The following is a 17,388-nucleotide window of genomic DNA, read 5'->3' as shown; positions in this document are numbered from 1 at the left end:
ATACACCATCACAGAACGCAAGGAACTCCTTGCGCAAGCCTACCAGGAACTGCTGAGGTTTATTCTATGGAGTAGATAGGGTAAGTCCAACCAGTTCTGATGTAGTACTCCCTAGAGTGATCACTTCACGTGGTTTTGTGTGTGTTTTTTAACTATTCCCCCCCCTCCCTACACATAAGTGCACTTTGAATGCAAATGCACGTTCCACCAGCACCATGTATGACAACTGTCTTATGAATGAGCGTTTTTAACACTTTTCTTGGTCTCCAACCTTCCATACAGGTAGACCGAGGAGCAGGTAATAACACCAGTTTTATACTAACGCCAGTTGTCTATCACTTGATTCTCCTGGATAGACTTGTAGATAGAATTTCATGGTCCTGACGAATCACTGGAGTACAGCTCTACAATAGTGAGAAACATGTTGACCAAGACGAGGTAGTATAGTTAACCCAGAACATAGATCTGAGCTACTATTACTTTACCTCATATTTTTAATCAGGCGAGGAGACATCGTAATAAAATTATTCAGATAGTACTCTCTCCCCTTTTTAACATTCATCTACACTTTCACCAAGCCCCACACTCGTTACAGTTGAACAATCGGCTATCGTGGATATAGAAGATCTCCATAAGAGTGCTCTCTAAACAAGAGCCCGTCGGGTATTGCACCAGCCGACTCGACGTAGGAGCAGCCCGATGATGTTACATTACATCCGGAGGGTTATGTGATTCACAATATCCCGATGGCTGTGTGAGGGCTCCAATATCCATAACAGATATCTTCATACATGATACCCCTTCCCCCTACCCTCTTAGGAACAGCTTTGTTACTTGTTGTTTGCATATATTGGGCACACTGAGCTGGACCTTAACAAAAAGCCCGTTTTGCCCCCCTCCCCTTCTTGTTGCTTGTGTCCCTATTCATGTCATCTAGGGGCTCATACTGACCGTTAAAATGCCCCCCTAGGATCAGCAGGTAGTTATCAGGAATATTATCAAGGAATGTCGTTAGCTCATCAAGGGTCTTCGACTCTTGGCTGTGGTTAACTGGTCTAGAATAGACATTAATTAGGGCAACAGTGGTCATCGGGGGAACTTAAGGAGGACACACAATATGTTATTCGAGGTGTGAGACTGGATCCGGAAAATCTTTGCCTCAAATGGATTCCTCCCGTTTCACAGGTTAAAACCCACAATAGCATTAAAATAATGAAAAAATGGGGGTAGACAGAAGACCAGACAGCAAAGTCAGTGCTACTTTAAACTAGAAACATCTGTACAACTGCTTGACCCAAACAAGTCTCTTCAGCAGCTGTTTTCAAACTGTAATGCCTGGTTTCATACATTTAAATAGAGGACCAGGATGCTGCCTGGCATATGTGCGTGAAAGGAACCCCCATCTGGAAGCCCAAATTCCAGGTATAATTCTGCAGGAATAGAGCCCAGTTATTTGAAGCAGCCTTCTACACTTTAGGCATCTAACAATGCTTAAAGTAAATCAAAATTTCTGTTGGAAGACTGATCTACCTTTCCATGTTACAGAACAATGTAAGAACAGCTATTATGTGCTTTATGAACGCTTTTGCTCTGGGGACATTGAAATTAAAATTCCGGCGTGTTCCCAATGATGGACTATCTCCTGAACAGTTTGGTGGAGGAGAGCGAGAAATATTGGAAAGATTATCTTTAGTAACAGATGAGACTCCTTCGAAGAAAAAAGGGCAACAGCTTCAAGTTTACTTTATTTTAAGATTGAATAACAAGCCAGTTCTTTACACATGATAAAATGAAAACAGATTTTTGGTTCTTAATTCTTTAGGCGCTACTGACGTGATTTGCACATCTGAGTGCTCAGAACTGGGCGCTATGACCGCAGAGGTCATGCAGAAGTGCATGGCACCAGAGCAGCAGCTGTTGTGTGCCTCTCTGGTAAATCAGCCCATCCCAAATACCCCCGCTGCGTCGGAGTGGCAGACTCGCCCACCCTGGCCCACTGGGTGTTGTAGTGTCGCACAAGTTACTACTTGTGTAATGATATATCTGTAAGAGACATTAGTTAGTGATAGATTCCTTACCTTAGAATATTCCCCAGGCGTCAGTCTGGATCCGTAAAGTTTTCTGCTTAGCAGTACCCCTGCGCGCCAGTAGGTGGCGCCGTGCGGCTAGGCGCCTGTCACTGGCGTCGTACATGCCGGGATGACGTAACAGAGGCTACTTGGGCACCGCCCATGCGCGCTGACGTCAGTTCTGTACACAACTTTCCGCGCCGAAACGCAGAGCCATGCGAGAAACTGACCTTTGGTGCATAAAACTAGGGCCCTAAAAGGGGATGCCCTTAACCCTAGTAATCAGTTCGCAGAACGGGGAGTATGGGTGGGGCAGTAAGGAATCTATCACTAACTAATGTCTCTTACAGATATATCTTTACATAAGTAGTAACTTGTGCATCTGAAAGAGACACGTTAGTGATAGATTACTTACCTTAGAATAGATACCCCAGCAATACCAACCCCGGTGGTGGGTCTGCGAACAAGATTACACCAGAAAGTCACGGAGCACAGAACGGCCAAAGAAGCCGTCTCTCTGGACCCGACTGTCAAGGCAATAGTGCTTGGTAAATGTGTGCAGCGAGGCCCACGTAGCTGCCAGACAAATATCCTGCAAGGGGACACCGCGTCCCAAGGCAGTAGTGGCTGCAGTTGCCCTGGTCGAATGGGCATGCAGTCCCACAGGAGGCTCCTTCTTGGCCAAGGAGTAACAGGCTTTGATGCACAGAACGACCCACCGGGAGATGGTCCGTTTGTGCACCGCCCGACCTCTCTTGGCACCCACGTAGCCAACAAAGAGCTGATCATCCACCCGGAATTGCTGTGTACGCTGCAGATAGAATGCGAGCGCACGTTTTGTGTCCAGACGGTGGAGCCGCTCCTCTTCCCTTGAAGGATGCGGAAGCGGAAGCGGAAAAAAGGTGGGCAAAGTGATGGTCTGCCCGATGTGGAAGGGCGTGACAACCTTTGGCAAGAAAGAAGGACGTGTCCTCAGAACCACCTTGTCCGGATGAACAGAAAGGAAAGGAGGTTTGGAAGAAAGAGCCTGGAGCTCACTCACTCTCCTAGCAGAGGTGATAGCTAACAGGAAAGCCGTCCTGAGAGTAAGAAGACGTAAGGGACAGTTATGAAGGGGCTCAAAGGGAGCACACATCAGAAAAGTCAAGACAAGATTCGAGTCCCACTGAGGCATTATGAAGGGCACAGGTGGGAACGCATGCGTAATGCCCTTAAGAAAACGGTTAACAACCGGGGGACTTAAAAAGAGAAGGCTGATCTGGAAGCCGTAGAAAGGCAGAGATGGCCGAAAGATAACCTTTAACAGTGCCCAGAGCACAGCCCTGCTGGACCAAAGAGAGAAGGAACAGAAGAACCTCAGAAAGAGAGGCAGAAAGGGGATCCACAGTCTTAGCTGTGCACCATGCCACAAATCTGTTCCACCTACAGGCGTACACCGTTTTAGTGGAGGGACGCCTGGCTGCCAGGATGACACACAGACGTCGGGAGGAAGTTCGAAAGGTGTCAACTGTCGCTGCTCAATCTCCAAGCATGGAGGTGGAGGCTGGACAGGTTCGGGTGGAGGACCGTCCCCTGCTGCTGCGACAGAAGATCCTCCCGAAGAGGCAGACAGATCTGGGGATCGATGCTCATACTGAGTAGCTCAGGATACCATACTCTTCAAGCCCAGTCCGGAGCCACAAGAATAACTTGGGCCCGGTCGTGCCTGATCTTCTTCAGCACTCTGAGCAGAAATGGTATAGGCGGAAAGGCGTACAACAGACTGCAGCTCCACTCGAGACGGAAAGCGTCTCCGAGCGAGTGCCGCCTTGGAAATTCCAACGTGCAGAACTGTTGACATTGCGCGTTCTCTTCGGTGGCGAATAGACCTAACCAAGGCTCTGCCCATCGCAGAAAGAGACCTTGCGCCACGTCCAAGTTCAGACGCCACTTGTGATCCACCATGCACCGGCGGCTGAGTTCGTCCGCCCTGGCGTTCAGAGAACCTGCCAGGTGTTGAGCCACCAAGGTAATGCCTTGATGTCCCAGCCATGTCCAGAGGCGCAGAACCTCCTGACATAGGGTCCACGACCCCACCCCGCCCTGTTTGTTGCAATACCACCATGGCGGTGGTGTTGTCCGTGAACACCTGCACTACACTTCCCCGGACAGAGGGAAGGAATGCCTTCAGTGCAAGCTGGATCGCCCGCAGCTCCAGAAGGTTGATATGGAGCCGGGACTCCGCCGGAGACCAGAGGCCTCTGATCTCCACCTCTCCCATGTGGGAGAGGCGGCACCCCAACCCAGGAGGGACGCATCAGTCACTACTGTGTGCTCCGGTTGGGGAAGGGAGAGGGATCTGCCACTGACCCAATCGCGACCCGTGTGCCACCACTGCAACTGTCGTGCAGCACCCTCCGAGATCTGGATAAGATCGGACAGGTTGCCCTGATGCTGTGCCCACTGTAACTTCAGGTCCCACTGCAGAGCCCGCACATGCCATGTGGCATGCGGCACCAGCAGGATGCAGGAGGCCTTCAGGCCCAGAAGCCGGAGGGTCATCCTGACTGAAATCCGGGTTAGAGGCTGAAAGAGCGGAACCATAGCCTGAATATCCCGGACTCGCTGTTCGGGAGGATAAACCCGAAACAGCGTCGAATCCAGAACCGCTCCGATGAAAGGGAGCTTCTGAGAGGGACTCAGGTGCGACTTTGGCACATTGATGGAGAACCCCAGCAGATGCAGGAGGTCGGCCGTAGTCTGGGAGGTGGGAGACAACTGCCTGGGGCGAGCCCGCCTTCAACAGCCAGTCGTCAAGGTAGGGGGAAGACTGACACCCCTGACCTGCGCAGATGAGCTGCGACCACCATCACTTTCGTAAACTCCCGAGGGGCGCTGGTAAGGCCGAAGGGGAGCACGGCAAACTGAAAATGCTCCTGGCCTAACGAGTAACCTTGGCAGATTATCTGCAGCACCCACTTGTCAGAAGTGATACCGCGTCAGTGGTGGAGGTGGTGATGAACCCTGCCCCCTACCGGCGTGGGGTGCCCCCTGAAGCTCGGATAAGGAAGGCTTGGCGGTGGAAGCAGCAAGTGTGGAGGTGGACTGCCCCGACCGCTGGTTACAAGACCCGCCCCTGCAGAAGCCACGTCCGCGGCCACGGTAAGGCAGGTTCTGCACAGGCTTTGCGGAGGAGCGAGTCTGGGCGCCTCTACCCTGGCCACGAAAGGAACAAAACCGAGGCATGGCAGGGCTCTTAGTGGAAAGGCCCAAAGACTTAGTCGTAGCCCGTGAGTCCTTAAAGCGCTCCAGGGCACTGTCCGCCTTGTCGCCAAAGAGGCGGGAGTCATCAAAGGGCAAGTCCATGAGGGAGCTAAGGACATCAAGCGAGAACCCGGAAGACCGTAACCAGGCATGGCGCCGCAAAGCCACAGTCGTGGAAATCGCCCTGCCCAAGGAATCAGCTGTGTCCAGACCACACCTGATCGCAAACTTCGCCGCATCCTTGCCCTCCGCAGTCGCATGCGAAAGGACGGCCTGGACCTCCTCAGAACACTGAGGCAGGACCTCTGCTACTGTATCCCAACACAGCATGGGAGTAACGGGCCAAAAAGCAGGCGGTATTAACCGACCGCAACCCCAAGCTGGCCGAGGAGAACAGCCTCTTGCCATATTGGTCCAGCTTCTTAGAGTCCTTATCCGGCGGAGCCGTGGGAAAGGCACTCTGCGACGTCGAGGCCTGAATAACCAGGCTCTCAGGCGTGGGGTGAGTGGTCAATAAGGCAGGGTCACCAGGCGCCGGGCGATGACGCCTAGCGACGTTCTTATCCACCGGTGCCCCCGAGGCCAGACGCAACCAAGTGCCCAAGAGGACTTTGGTAAGGGCCTCATTTAAAGGGAGCAGCGGTTCCGACGACGTGGACGCCGTCTGGAGCACCTCCGTAAGGAAGTTGGTCTTAAGGGCCACCATAGGGAGGTCGAGATGGAGAGCCTCCGCAGCTCCTCGCAGCACCATAGTGTAGGAAGCACCCTCCTCCATAGTAGGCAGAGGGGAGGCAAACCCGGGCATAAGACACATCAAGTTCACCCGCATCTTGAAGGTCATCCACCCAATCTTCGGAGTCACAGTGCCGCGCAAGGGGGTCCTCGGAGCCGTCCCAGTCCTCATCCGGCTCCGGGGTAGAAGGAGCCGGCCGCAGCAGCAGGACCGGAGCCGGAGAGGGGGCCAGCGGCGCAGCTCCCGGCGCCAAGAGCGCCGCCGGCCGGGGCCGACCCAGAACCATATCCCAATGAGGATCCCAGGTCGGAACGAAATGGTCTGAGAACCTGGGCAGGGGCGAGATAAACGGCACCCAGTGCGGCACCTGTGGCGGCGCTGGGGCCGGAGCCATCGGCGTTGCACCATGTGGCGCTGGGGCCGGAACCACGGGCGCTGGATCCAGTGGCTTCGGGGCCAGTGCCGCCGGGTCAACAGGATCTGGACACGGGACCGCGGGGCCTGCAGGGGCACCGGCGGGAGCCCGAGGCCTAAACAGGTGGTCCAAGGCAACAAGAAACTCTTGCCTCTGTTCGGGAGTCGCCGACGGACCCGGGTATAGCGGGTAGGCCGCGGGACTCCCAGGCTCCAGAGGAGCTGCAGGGGCAGAGCCCCTGTCCCCCTCGTCCGCCTCCGGGGAGCAACGGGGGGACGTAGGAGAGCAAACACGCTTCTTCGACTTCTTCTTATGGCGTCGCTTACCGGAATCTGAAGGTGAAGACTTAGAATCCGAGGAGCGACGGCGAACGGCCCCTAGACCCGGAGCGGCGATGAGAGGAGTGCCGGACCTCCAGCAACTTCTGGCACCGCTCCCGCAAGGCCTTCGGGCCATGGCACGGCAGTCCCGACAATCCCGGGAGTCATGGTCGGTCTCCAGGCAGTAGAGGCAGACATCATGGGGGTCCGCCACCGACATATTACGGTGGCACGACCCGCAAGACTTAAAGCCGGGCATCCCTACGTGCACCAGGAGACAAGAGAAGGAGACAAAAGTCTCAAAAAAGTGGTCAAAAATTGACCGGGGTACGTGCTCAATCTGGATCTGCGCTTTCGAAACGGAAAAAGAAAGAACTGACGTCAGCGCGCATGGGTGGCGCCTAATTAGCCTCCGTGACGTCATCCCGGCACGTACGACGCCAGTGATGGGCGCAGAGCCACACGGCACCTCCTACTGGCGTGCAGGGGTACTGCTAAGCAGAAAACTTTCCGGATCCAGACTGACGCCTGGGGAATATTCTAAGGTAAGGAATCTATCACTAACGTGTCTCTTTCAGATCTGCTGGACACGTACTAGTGTTCCACCCACACTGTGCACCCACCCATCACAGGCATCACCAGTCAGGTGATCCTACTAATAAAAGGGTCCGGGCGCACGTGCCCTGTGCCAGTTCCCAGTATCATACTACGGTGTCAATGTGGTTATTTGTCCAGCATGTGGGCCTAGGGCCCAAAACACCACAGGTGTGACGCTCCTGCAAATGATACGATCGAGTCAGTGACATAATTACATCATTTATAGGAATGGGACCTAGGAAGCGGTTTCCTGGTTTCCCTGCGAGCGTGGAGGCGGGTAATAACAGTGCTGTTCTCCACGCTCGCAGGGAAATGTGCAAAAAGAGAGGCATGGCTGGAAAGCTGAGAAATACGTTTTCCAGCTATACCTTGCTTACCCTCCAAAGCGCCAAGAGATTCAAGTGGGACGCGATCGCCTGAACTTCCACTAGAAGCTATGGATTTACTTTTATAGAGGAACTGGTCACGTTGGATAAGAGCTGGTGCTCCACCCCATCCCCGGGTTTTAAGTGGGCCGGGTCTTGCCGGGGCTAAAAAACGGCAGTTCTAAAAAGCAGGTGCTGAGCCGGGTCCCTATCGGCCTGTCCATTTTTACCCTCACCCGCAGGGTGAAAAAAGCAGAGATCTAAACTTAGCAGTGCCACCCTTTACTGGCTTTGAAGTAACTTCAAAGAGACTCATTATTGTTCTTTCACAGTCTCATTATTTCAGAACCGAAGCATTTTCATTATGCTATACTACGAAGATATGGTTGTTGTTTATTAATGTTATGCAACTAACAACCATTGGCAAAGCCAATAGTACTGGCTTGTTGTAAGTGTAATGTTACTTGCTGTATTATATATCTGGATGTAATGACATAAGTAGCAAAATACCAGTGGGCTTGCACACTATGCTAACATTAGATTTTCAGCTTAGGTGCTTTTAAGCCACGCCCATAATTACACCGGTCACACCCCTTTGAGAGACCCCCCAGTTTTTTCATCCCAATTAAAGCCCTGTCCATCCCCCAAGAAATTTTAGTGTTTCTGACCCCATGGATAGGCAGACTGGGAGGGGGAGGGGGGATATTTACCCACACTGGGCACGCCTCAGACATCTCACTAGACACCAGGAAACGTCCTAATAAAGCAACAATGAGATGGGGGCAGCCCGCCCTGGCATAGGGCTGCACTCCTTCCACAAAAGGGGGCAAAACAGTCTTTCTGCCCCCTGCCAAGAAATATATATATTTTTTTTAACTTTATGTATAGAATTTTCACACCAAAACTGAGCGGTCATACACAGAATCCTTTGAGACACTATCCATTGACTTATTTCCATTCCATACATTTGAGTCCTGAACACATTGTGATATACTTTACACTTTACTGATATAGCAATAAAAACTAACACCAGACACAGATAGGGTTGTCCGCCACACCAACGCTTACATGCTGCTGCTACAATCAGAATCACCATCTTGCTCACTGCCAGACCCCGTTGGATGCAACAAGTCCCTGCATAGCTCTCTCCATAGCGTAATATCCTCCTCTAGCTTGTCATCCTTGTGGCAGGCTTGCATATGCAGTTTCTCCGCCACTCACCCACATCCCTCATCCAAGTTTCAAATGATGGAACCCGCTCACTCATCCAGCAAATGGCCACCCTCTGTTTAGCCAACACCAATGCAAGCTGTAGTAGCTTATTATCCATTTTCCTTTCTTTACGCTGTGGTACCAGCCCCAGGAGGCACTGTTCAGGCATAGCCTCTATGGAGATCACCACCCCATTATGAAGCCTTGCCACCACAGCAAGCCAATACTGATGTAGGTCTGGGCATTCCCACGCCAGATGCATGAACCCCGAGTGGGCTTTGTGACATCTAGGGCATTCATGTGACCGGGTGGGATCTATGCGGCAGATAATTATAGTGCTGTAGCTTCAATCCGGCATTGTAAGATACCTTACGCATTAGCGTACATACCCTCACCCAATCCTTCTCTGGCAACGGTACCTGCAGATCCTCACTCCAAGCATCCCATGCGCTACGGGCCAGAGACCCCGAATCCACCCTCATGGCCTTAAACAACAAGGACACCAGTCTACGCCCGCCGCCACACGTTAACATTACGTCTAGAGTCTCAGAGGTCCGGGGCATGCCTGGGTAGGTGGGACATGTAACCTTGGCCAGTTCCATCAGGCCTGTGTATTGAAGATATTGCCCCTGACCCAAGTCAAACCCTTCACAGGCCTGCTCAAAAGTAAGGAGGGTGTCATTCACATATAAGTCCGCCAAAACTGTGCAGCCACCTTCCCACCAAACCTGGAAGGACATGTTCTCCACCATTTTTAGCAATGGAGCTAACTGCCAAATGGGCAGCTCCAGATGAAAAGAAGCCCGCCCCAACACTCGCACCACAGTTTCCTGCCACAGGAAGGCTGTTTGCCTAACCACATATGGTAGTTCCACACTCGCCCCAGCACCCTCCATCAAAATCACAGGGAGATCCCCTGGTTGCACTCGGCCATCAAGTAAGTGCTTTTCCCAATTATCACCCTTATCCAACCACTGCACTGCATGCTCGAGGTTCGCCGCGTAATAGTAAAAATCAAACCTAGGCACCCCCGCCCCCTCATACCTCTTCAGAAGCACCTGCAGCGCTACTCTGCAGCGTCTCCACACCCAAAATAGGGTCACCAGTAGGGAGTTCAGCTGTCAAAACACCTTCGCAGGAATTGGACCCAAAGCGCTCTGCAGGATATACAGACATCTCGGCAGCATCACCATTTTTGCCACAGCTATTTTACCCATTAGGGACAGTGGGAGTGTATTCCAAAAGTCCACAGAGCACCTCAGTGACTCAACTGCACTGGTTATATTCAGCTGAAGTAACTTGGCGTCCCCGTGTGCCACCTGCACCCCCAGGTATCTATAGTGGTCCGTCTCCCATTTCACACCCAATCTAGGCAGCTCCTCCGCCCCACACTCTTTCAGTCCTGCCAGAGGGAACGCCAAAGACTTACGCCTGTTGATGCGTAATCCAGAATAAACCGCAAATTGATCCATCATCCACAATAAGTTTGGTATAGTCTCACATGGGGATGTGACATAAAACAGCGCATCGTCCGCATACAATGAGATAAGGTGGTTAACATTCCCAATTTGCATGCCCCAGCAACCCAAATCCTGTCTCGCCCATACCGCCATGGGCTCGAGAGCCAAAGCAAACAACAACGGCGACAGAGGGCATCCCATGTGCTCACGCAGTTCACGCTCTTGCTCCTGTCATCCTGTCCCTGCAACCTTGACTGAAGCTTAGCCAACAAATCCTCCCTCTCCCACAGCTTTGACTGCAATTGTTTCCGAACGCCATATGTCAGTCCCATTGTCGCCCCCCTTGACCACCGCCTTCATCGTGTCCCACTCATTAGCTCTACTGCTTGCAGTGCCCCAATTGAGACACATATACTCTGTTAGTGCATTTGAGATGGCCTATCTTCCAACCTGATCCTCCAGGATATCGGCAGGCAGCCGCCAGCTATGAGGGCCCTGCTTCACCGCTGCCCACTGAACCGAACAGCACACAGGTGCATGATCGGACAAAAAATGTGCCAAATGAGTAATCTCCGCTGCCATTAACGCGGGTGCTTCATCGCCAAGCTACTTGAGGGGCAGTCAGATGACATGGGCCTATCATAACCCTCCTTACTACAGGCACATACTATTTGGGCAGAAGAAGCAACACAGTAACAGTAGCTATATGCCGACATTCTTACTGGATCTAGTAACTTAACACAACAGTCATGGTCAGGGTCCCTCAATAGATCCACGTCTCAGTCTTTACAAAGATTGTCCTTAAAGTGCGGGTAGACTGGAGCACCAAAAGTCCTCTACTGGAGAATAGGTGCTAGGGGTACCTGTGTCTAAAGAAAACTCCAGTGACCGCTGGGGGGACGTCACTGTAGGTGAGGGGGAGGAAGAAGTGGAGGTGATGGTGGAAGAGAAGGAGGTTGGCTAAGAGTAGTGTCTCTAGGCTTTTGGAAGGTACCACCTGGAGACCAGTATGCAATTCTTCAGAGGGGCAGAGATCTTGCCTTTACTGGGGTGAATAATGATCCGACACTGCCTTTCATCAAGTTCCTGTTGAGGCTCCTCAAGGATGGGCGAGCTCTTGGAGTTGGCTGGTGATGGTCTTGAAGTCAGCTGTCAATGTTCTTGGAGAAAGCTGTTAATGGTCTCGGAGCTGATGTTGGTTACAGTGCCGAAAGCTCTTTCAGCCTCGACGGAGGCATCGGCCAATTAGGCTCTTGGGCATCCTCATCTTCAGGCTCGAATTCAATCTTTCCATTCTGCTGAAAGGCCGGCACATCGGGGACACACTGACCTCCTCCTTTTCAGTGCCAAGTCATTTGCTTAGCTGAAGAGGACCACAGCCTCCGATGATGATTGAAACATCTTGTTGTGTGCCCACCACCTTTCTCTCCACTGCCGAAGGGCCTCTTTGCTTCTTAAGGGCAAACATGAATCACAGCAGGTAGTGTTGTGTTCTGGAGAGAAGCACAGGTTACAGATTTCATCACTCTCTGCACGTCTTTTATTCTCTGGCGTCGATAAGTAAGATGTGGGGCCTTGAATGGTAGGGGTGCCCTGAAGACTGACTGGCTCGTTTTTCAATGACTATGTTCACAGTGGTGGACAAAGCGTAGAAAAGATGGAACAAGCACTGGAGTAGAGAACTCTTCTCAGCGAGGTGAAGGAGAACGATGGGTCCTGGGACATGGACAATCAGCGTCATACGCATCTATACCGGGAGCAATTTCAATACACGTCGAAACCCGATAGCGGGGAAAAACAATTTAGCAATGAAGTGGGTGCCCATGTGTGTTCCCTATTAGAGGAGGAGTCACAAGATTTCCTGACTTAAAACACTTCTTCGAAGAAAAACAAGTTGCAACAGACCAAGCCTACGCCCAACAATAAAATGCTGGAGTATACAGAGCATGTGCATCTACAGACACATGTGCTATGAACCAAAGTTTCCTTTATAATCTTTTTCCATTGGTTACATTTTACAATATGATTTACTGTGTAGTTTGTACACAATGAAAAATCATTGTACAGTGCAGCTCAATTGTTGGCTCTGACTATCAAGTTTTTCGAGAACCTACAAACCATGTATAATTCCTGTGACAAAAAGGGTGTATCGGGCATAGCAGTATACTGCTTTTGTAAATCGTCCAATACGACAAGAAAAATTATAGATGAAAAGTTGCCACAAATGCGACTCATTCGTAAAGGTGTATTTTTGGAGAGCTTTAACTGTCCAAAATAGTGATCATCATCTTTTATTCGTAGAGCCACATCTTTACAGACTTTGAACAGACAACACATGTTTTGCCACTCCTGGAACGCAAGCCTTAGGCTTTTTCAAGGCTTAAAGGAAGAAAATAGTCAGGTTATGGACAAGAGATAACAATGGATTTTTCTACTTTATTGTGGGCATTCAGTGCTTTTTAGATTTGAGCATGAAGATCAAGCGTGAAATGCTGGAAATCTATATGCCTTAATCGTGCCAAATGTGTGTCTCTTGTCACCAGTCTCCATGCAGCCTGTCAAAAACTGTGAGTGACTTACACAAATGACTCCTTATTGAATTCAGAATTTTGTCTGCTTTTCAAAAAGTACTGATTTCCAGAATCACCCAAGGGTTCTACACATTTTCCCACCACAAATGGCAAATAGGTTAAAACCACTGAAATTAGGAAAAGTGGAGTATTTATTAATAAAATGCAAAAACTGTGTTTTTTTGTTTTTCAATACAACTCTGCTTGTTCCTGAAAGCTGGGAAGGTGGTGATCCTAGCGCAGCAAACTCTACCTGGTGATATTTTTAGGGAGAAATAGCATACCCTTTTCCATATTCTCCCTACCCCCACAGAAAAAACTAAACTTTAGTTATATTTTGGCAATTATTTTGTTCCTTCTGGGGGAATCGACAAAGTCTCTGCATCTTTAGACTCCCCAACATGTCAAAAAAAAATGGAGTGAATACCTTTTATGGAAATAAATTATGAAGGTTTAAGCACAAACTACCCCAAGTATACCAAGAAAAAAGGCCTTAGCACTGAGGGAAAGGCTTAGTGGGAGGTTAAGTACAAACCTTAAAGCCTGTCTCATAATGGGAACAACTGGACAGAAGTGTGTGGGCCTGAATGTATGTCCATTTTTATGTTGTTTTTGAGTTCCTGCATGTGCATTGCCTCTGTAGATGTGTAGGTGAATGTGACATGTCTCTCTGTGTATGTGTACCAATATGTGTACTCATGGTGTGTGTATCTATATGTGCGGGCTGTGTGTAGATGCTAACCTGTGTGCCAAGTGTGGTTGAATGTTTTCATACTGTCTATGAGACCTTATGCCTGGTTATGTTCCTGTAGCATTTTCTGTGACTGCATGTTCCTTTAGGTTGCTTCTCTGGGCATACATGACGGCATATGCATGTACACTTCTTCCTCTAGTGTTGTGTGTCTGTGCATTATGTGAAAGTCACTGCTTTCGAATAAGTCAATCCTAATTATTTTGGGTTTTGAGAACAGGAATACAAAACATACAAAACAAAGGTCTGCATTAAGGACATTCCATAAGGCCTTTGTTTAAATACAGAATTTTTTAAGAATTCTGGTACGATCATAGTGCAATAGTGTTGATTTACATCAAGTGAAATAAAATAAATAAATCAACTTTATTTTTCAAAGGTTGCTGCACATTTCCTTTTTTTTAAGTGCTGAAGGCGCCACAAGTTATCGAAGAATGAAATGTATTCCATAGAAAAAAGCGTGACTCAAACTATATTTGTTTTAAAGTTTGCTGAAACTGAGAACAATGTAAGTATATTGTTAACACTTGTACATTTGGCGGTGTATCTCTTCTACTTGCTATTCCAAGGAATATTTATATGAATCTGTCTCATCTGGGGGTCCTCTGGGACATCTTTAATTACTTACTTCTTATCCAAGAGATGCAAAATCCAGGTTAAAATGCTGTGATCTCGAATGAGCTCATATGCAGCATTTGTAATCACAGCAGCATTCTGCAGGATTTCGAAGATCAGGTCCTAAAATAAATGACAAGCGAGGCTGGTGAAAAAGGACATATTACACATTGTAAGATGTTGGGTAACAGGAAATACAACTTTTTGATTATAAAAGTGATTTTAAAACAGTGAAATATTTCTTCCCTGCTTCAGAAAAGTCAATTGGAATCTTCCTTCTGGTAGAAATCAGGGGAATCTATCACAACAAAAATGAAATCACAAACAAGAAATTAATCTGTCAATTAATAATGATACAGTGAGTTGAAAGTGATTGAATTTGAGTATGCTTAGAATACACAGATGTTCACTGTCCACCCAATTGTCCCTCTCATGTGGGATGAAACAATAGGCATATTAGCTCTGCTGGCTGTGATTGATGCACTCTTGTTAGCTGGGCTTGATATTCAGGGTGATGTTGCCTGAAGATGGTTACGAGGTCATGGTTGAAAGGGACGATGCAAAGCCTTTCCCCCAAAGTTTTTAACTACTAGAATCTATGGGCAGTAAAAGATATGTGTCCACTTATGACAACAGCTCTGATCAAACATGTAAGTAAAACAGATAACCTATTGAAAGACTTAAGGCACGTTGCAAACATCCTAAAGTCAATGAAATCTGTACCTTGAAAAGATACCTTTTCAGAGCTTCTAAACACAAAAACCATAAAAAATAACATACTAACAGTGCACAACGAATCAGCAACAAAAGGGGCAAATGCCTACTTACAGAGCCCACACAGAGATGATCTTTAATAAAACATTTATTCCCAAGCGCGTAGTTCAGTGGTGTGCCAACTAGCAAAGATGTACAGGGGAGGATAGACAAATTACAAACCTGCTCAATTTGAAGCATTCAAATATCACCAATGGAAAGGACCATAGGGAACAATGAAGGCTTTATTACTGTATGCAGTAAAAAAAAAGTTGCATTAAAATGATTAGGAGCTTATAAAGAAGAAGTAATGAAAGAGTGATTTTGAAAAGCAATACGCTTTGCCATTTCTCAATTCTCTGGGTTGCAGGTTTTTCTTCTGCTAGACCTATTTTCCAATTCCTCTGCTTTTGACCAAGCTGCTTCTAGTCTACTCTCCATTTTCTGTAATTGTTGCTAAGTGTCCTTTGTATATCTTTCCCATGCATCCACCCTATTTATAACCTCTACCACTCGGATTTCCCCTGTCTAAGCCCCCAGGTTAGAATAAAGATCACAAATTGTTTGCTCATTGTCACTTGAAATTCTCTCTCTGCAACATCGAGTCAGTTTTGCATATGGTCATGTCTGCATTTTGAGAGGGATTAAGGCTTTCTTCCAAAATTCTTGAGCTGCCTCTACTCTCAGTCGTTCACCCTCTGTAGCCAGGGAGCATAGCAGACCCCTTTGATTGCTTTTTTTTGTTTGGAGGACATGTGCTTTAATTTCACCAGTGACCTTTGTACACTTGCAGTCTGCCAGGACATATTTGAGGATTTACTTGCCCTGGTTTACCATGCTAATTCTCTAATGAGGCTTCTATGTTTCAAGGCTCGACAGAATCTGTTTGGTGTGTTTCACTTTAAAACCCTGTAACGGGGGAGGATATAGGAGGCAGGAAGATTATGGTTTATTAAAATAGTCCCAAGGATGCCTTTTTTGCCTATGTTGGATCACTGGTATGTTGCTTTTCACATTTATACAACTGCTCCCTTCATGTTTCTTCCCAGGCACTGTTTTGAGCTTTAATCGGACCTGCCTCTTCTCAGGATTACATGGGCAAATCCTAGTCATAAGCGCCAGAGGACCACCATCCCTCCGCACTTGCTCACTCACTGATTTCTTTGTGTCCGCCCTTGGTAGCAGGATTTACCATGGAGGGTGGCAGCTTTAGCAACACTGCTGCAGCCCTTAACTTCTTCAAGTGGGCGAGGATGTAGCCTAACGAACAAGTTACTTACCTTCGGTAACAATGCATCTGTGAGAAACATTAGTTAGTTAGATTCCTCACCTTAGAATATCCCCAGGCGTCAAGCTGGATCCGGAAAGATTTTTGCAGCAATACCCCTTGCGCGTCGCTAGGCGTCGTCTGCGGCTCCGCGTCCGTCGTTGGCGTCGTGCGCCGGAATGACGTCGGAGTACTTAGACGCCGCCCTCGCACGCTGACGTCAGTTCTTGTACATAGCTTTCCGCGCCAGGAACGCAGAGCCATGCAAGAGACCGACACTGGTGCCAAAAAGTCTAGGGCCCTGAACAGGATGACCTTAACCCTAGATGTCGGTTCGCAGAGCGGGGAGGATGGGTGGGTCGGTGAGGAATCTAACTAACTAATGTTTCTCACAGATACATCGTTACCGAAGGTAAGTAACTTGTTCATCTGAAAGAAACATGTTAGTTAGATTCCTCACCTTAGAATAGATACCCCAGCAATACCAACCCCGGTGGAGGGTCTGCGAACCAAGATCACACCAGAAAGTCCTGGAGAACAGAACTGTCAAAGAAGCCATCTCTCCGGACTTGGCTGTCCAGGCAATAGTGCTTGGCGAACGTGTGCAGTGAGGCCAACGTCGCCGCCTGACAGATGTCCTGCAAGGGAACTCCCCGTCCCAGGGCAGTAGCCGCCGTTGTGGCCCGGGTGGAATGGGCTCTCAGCCCAACAGGAGGGTCCTTTTTCGCCAAGGAGTAACAAACCTTTACACACAAGACGACCCACCATGAGATGGTCCGCTTGTGTACAGCCCTCCCCTTCTTAGCACCTACGTATCCAACAAAAAGTTGGTCGTGCACCCGGAACTGTCTGGTGCGGTCCAAATAAAAGGACAGCGCACGTTTGGGGTCCAGACGGTGGAGCCTCTCTTCTTCTTTCAAAGGATGCGGAGGCAGAAAGAAGGTGGGCAATGTGACAGATTGCCCGATGTGAAAGGGGGTCACCACTTTCGGAAGAAAAGAAGGACGAGTCCGGAGGA

At 49.0% G+C, this 17,388-nt stretch overlaps 1 protein-coding gene across 1 annotated transcript in view; it reads right to left on the bottom strand.

The window, feature by feature from the left end:
- Positions 1 to 17,388, bottom strand: part of URB1 (URB1 ribosome biogenesis factor) — an 801,240-nt gene that overhangs the window by 135,916 nt on the left and 647,936 nt on the right. The window contains exon 35 of the mRNA XM_085623119.1: positions 14,364 to 14,473. Coding sequence (XP_085479245.1) covers positions 14,364 to 14,473 — 110 coding nt within the window. The remainder of the gene's footprint in view (positions 1 to 14,363; positions 14,474 to 17,388) is intronic.

The sequence above is a fragment of the Triturus cristatus genome, chromosome 8 (assembly GCF_964204655.1).
Source record: "Triturus cristatus chromosome 8, aTriCri1.1, whole genome shotgun sequence".
Lineage (NCBI taxonomy): Eukaryota > Metazoa > Chordata > Amphibia > Caudata > Salamandridae > Triturus > Triturus cristatus.
Note: the sequence above shows the minus strand (reverse complement) of the source record. Positions and strands in the feature narration are given on the sequence as shown.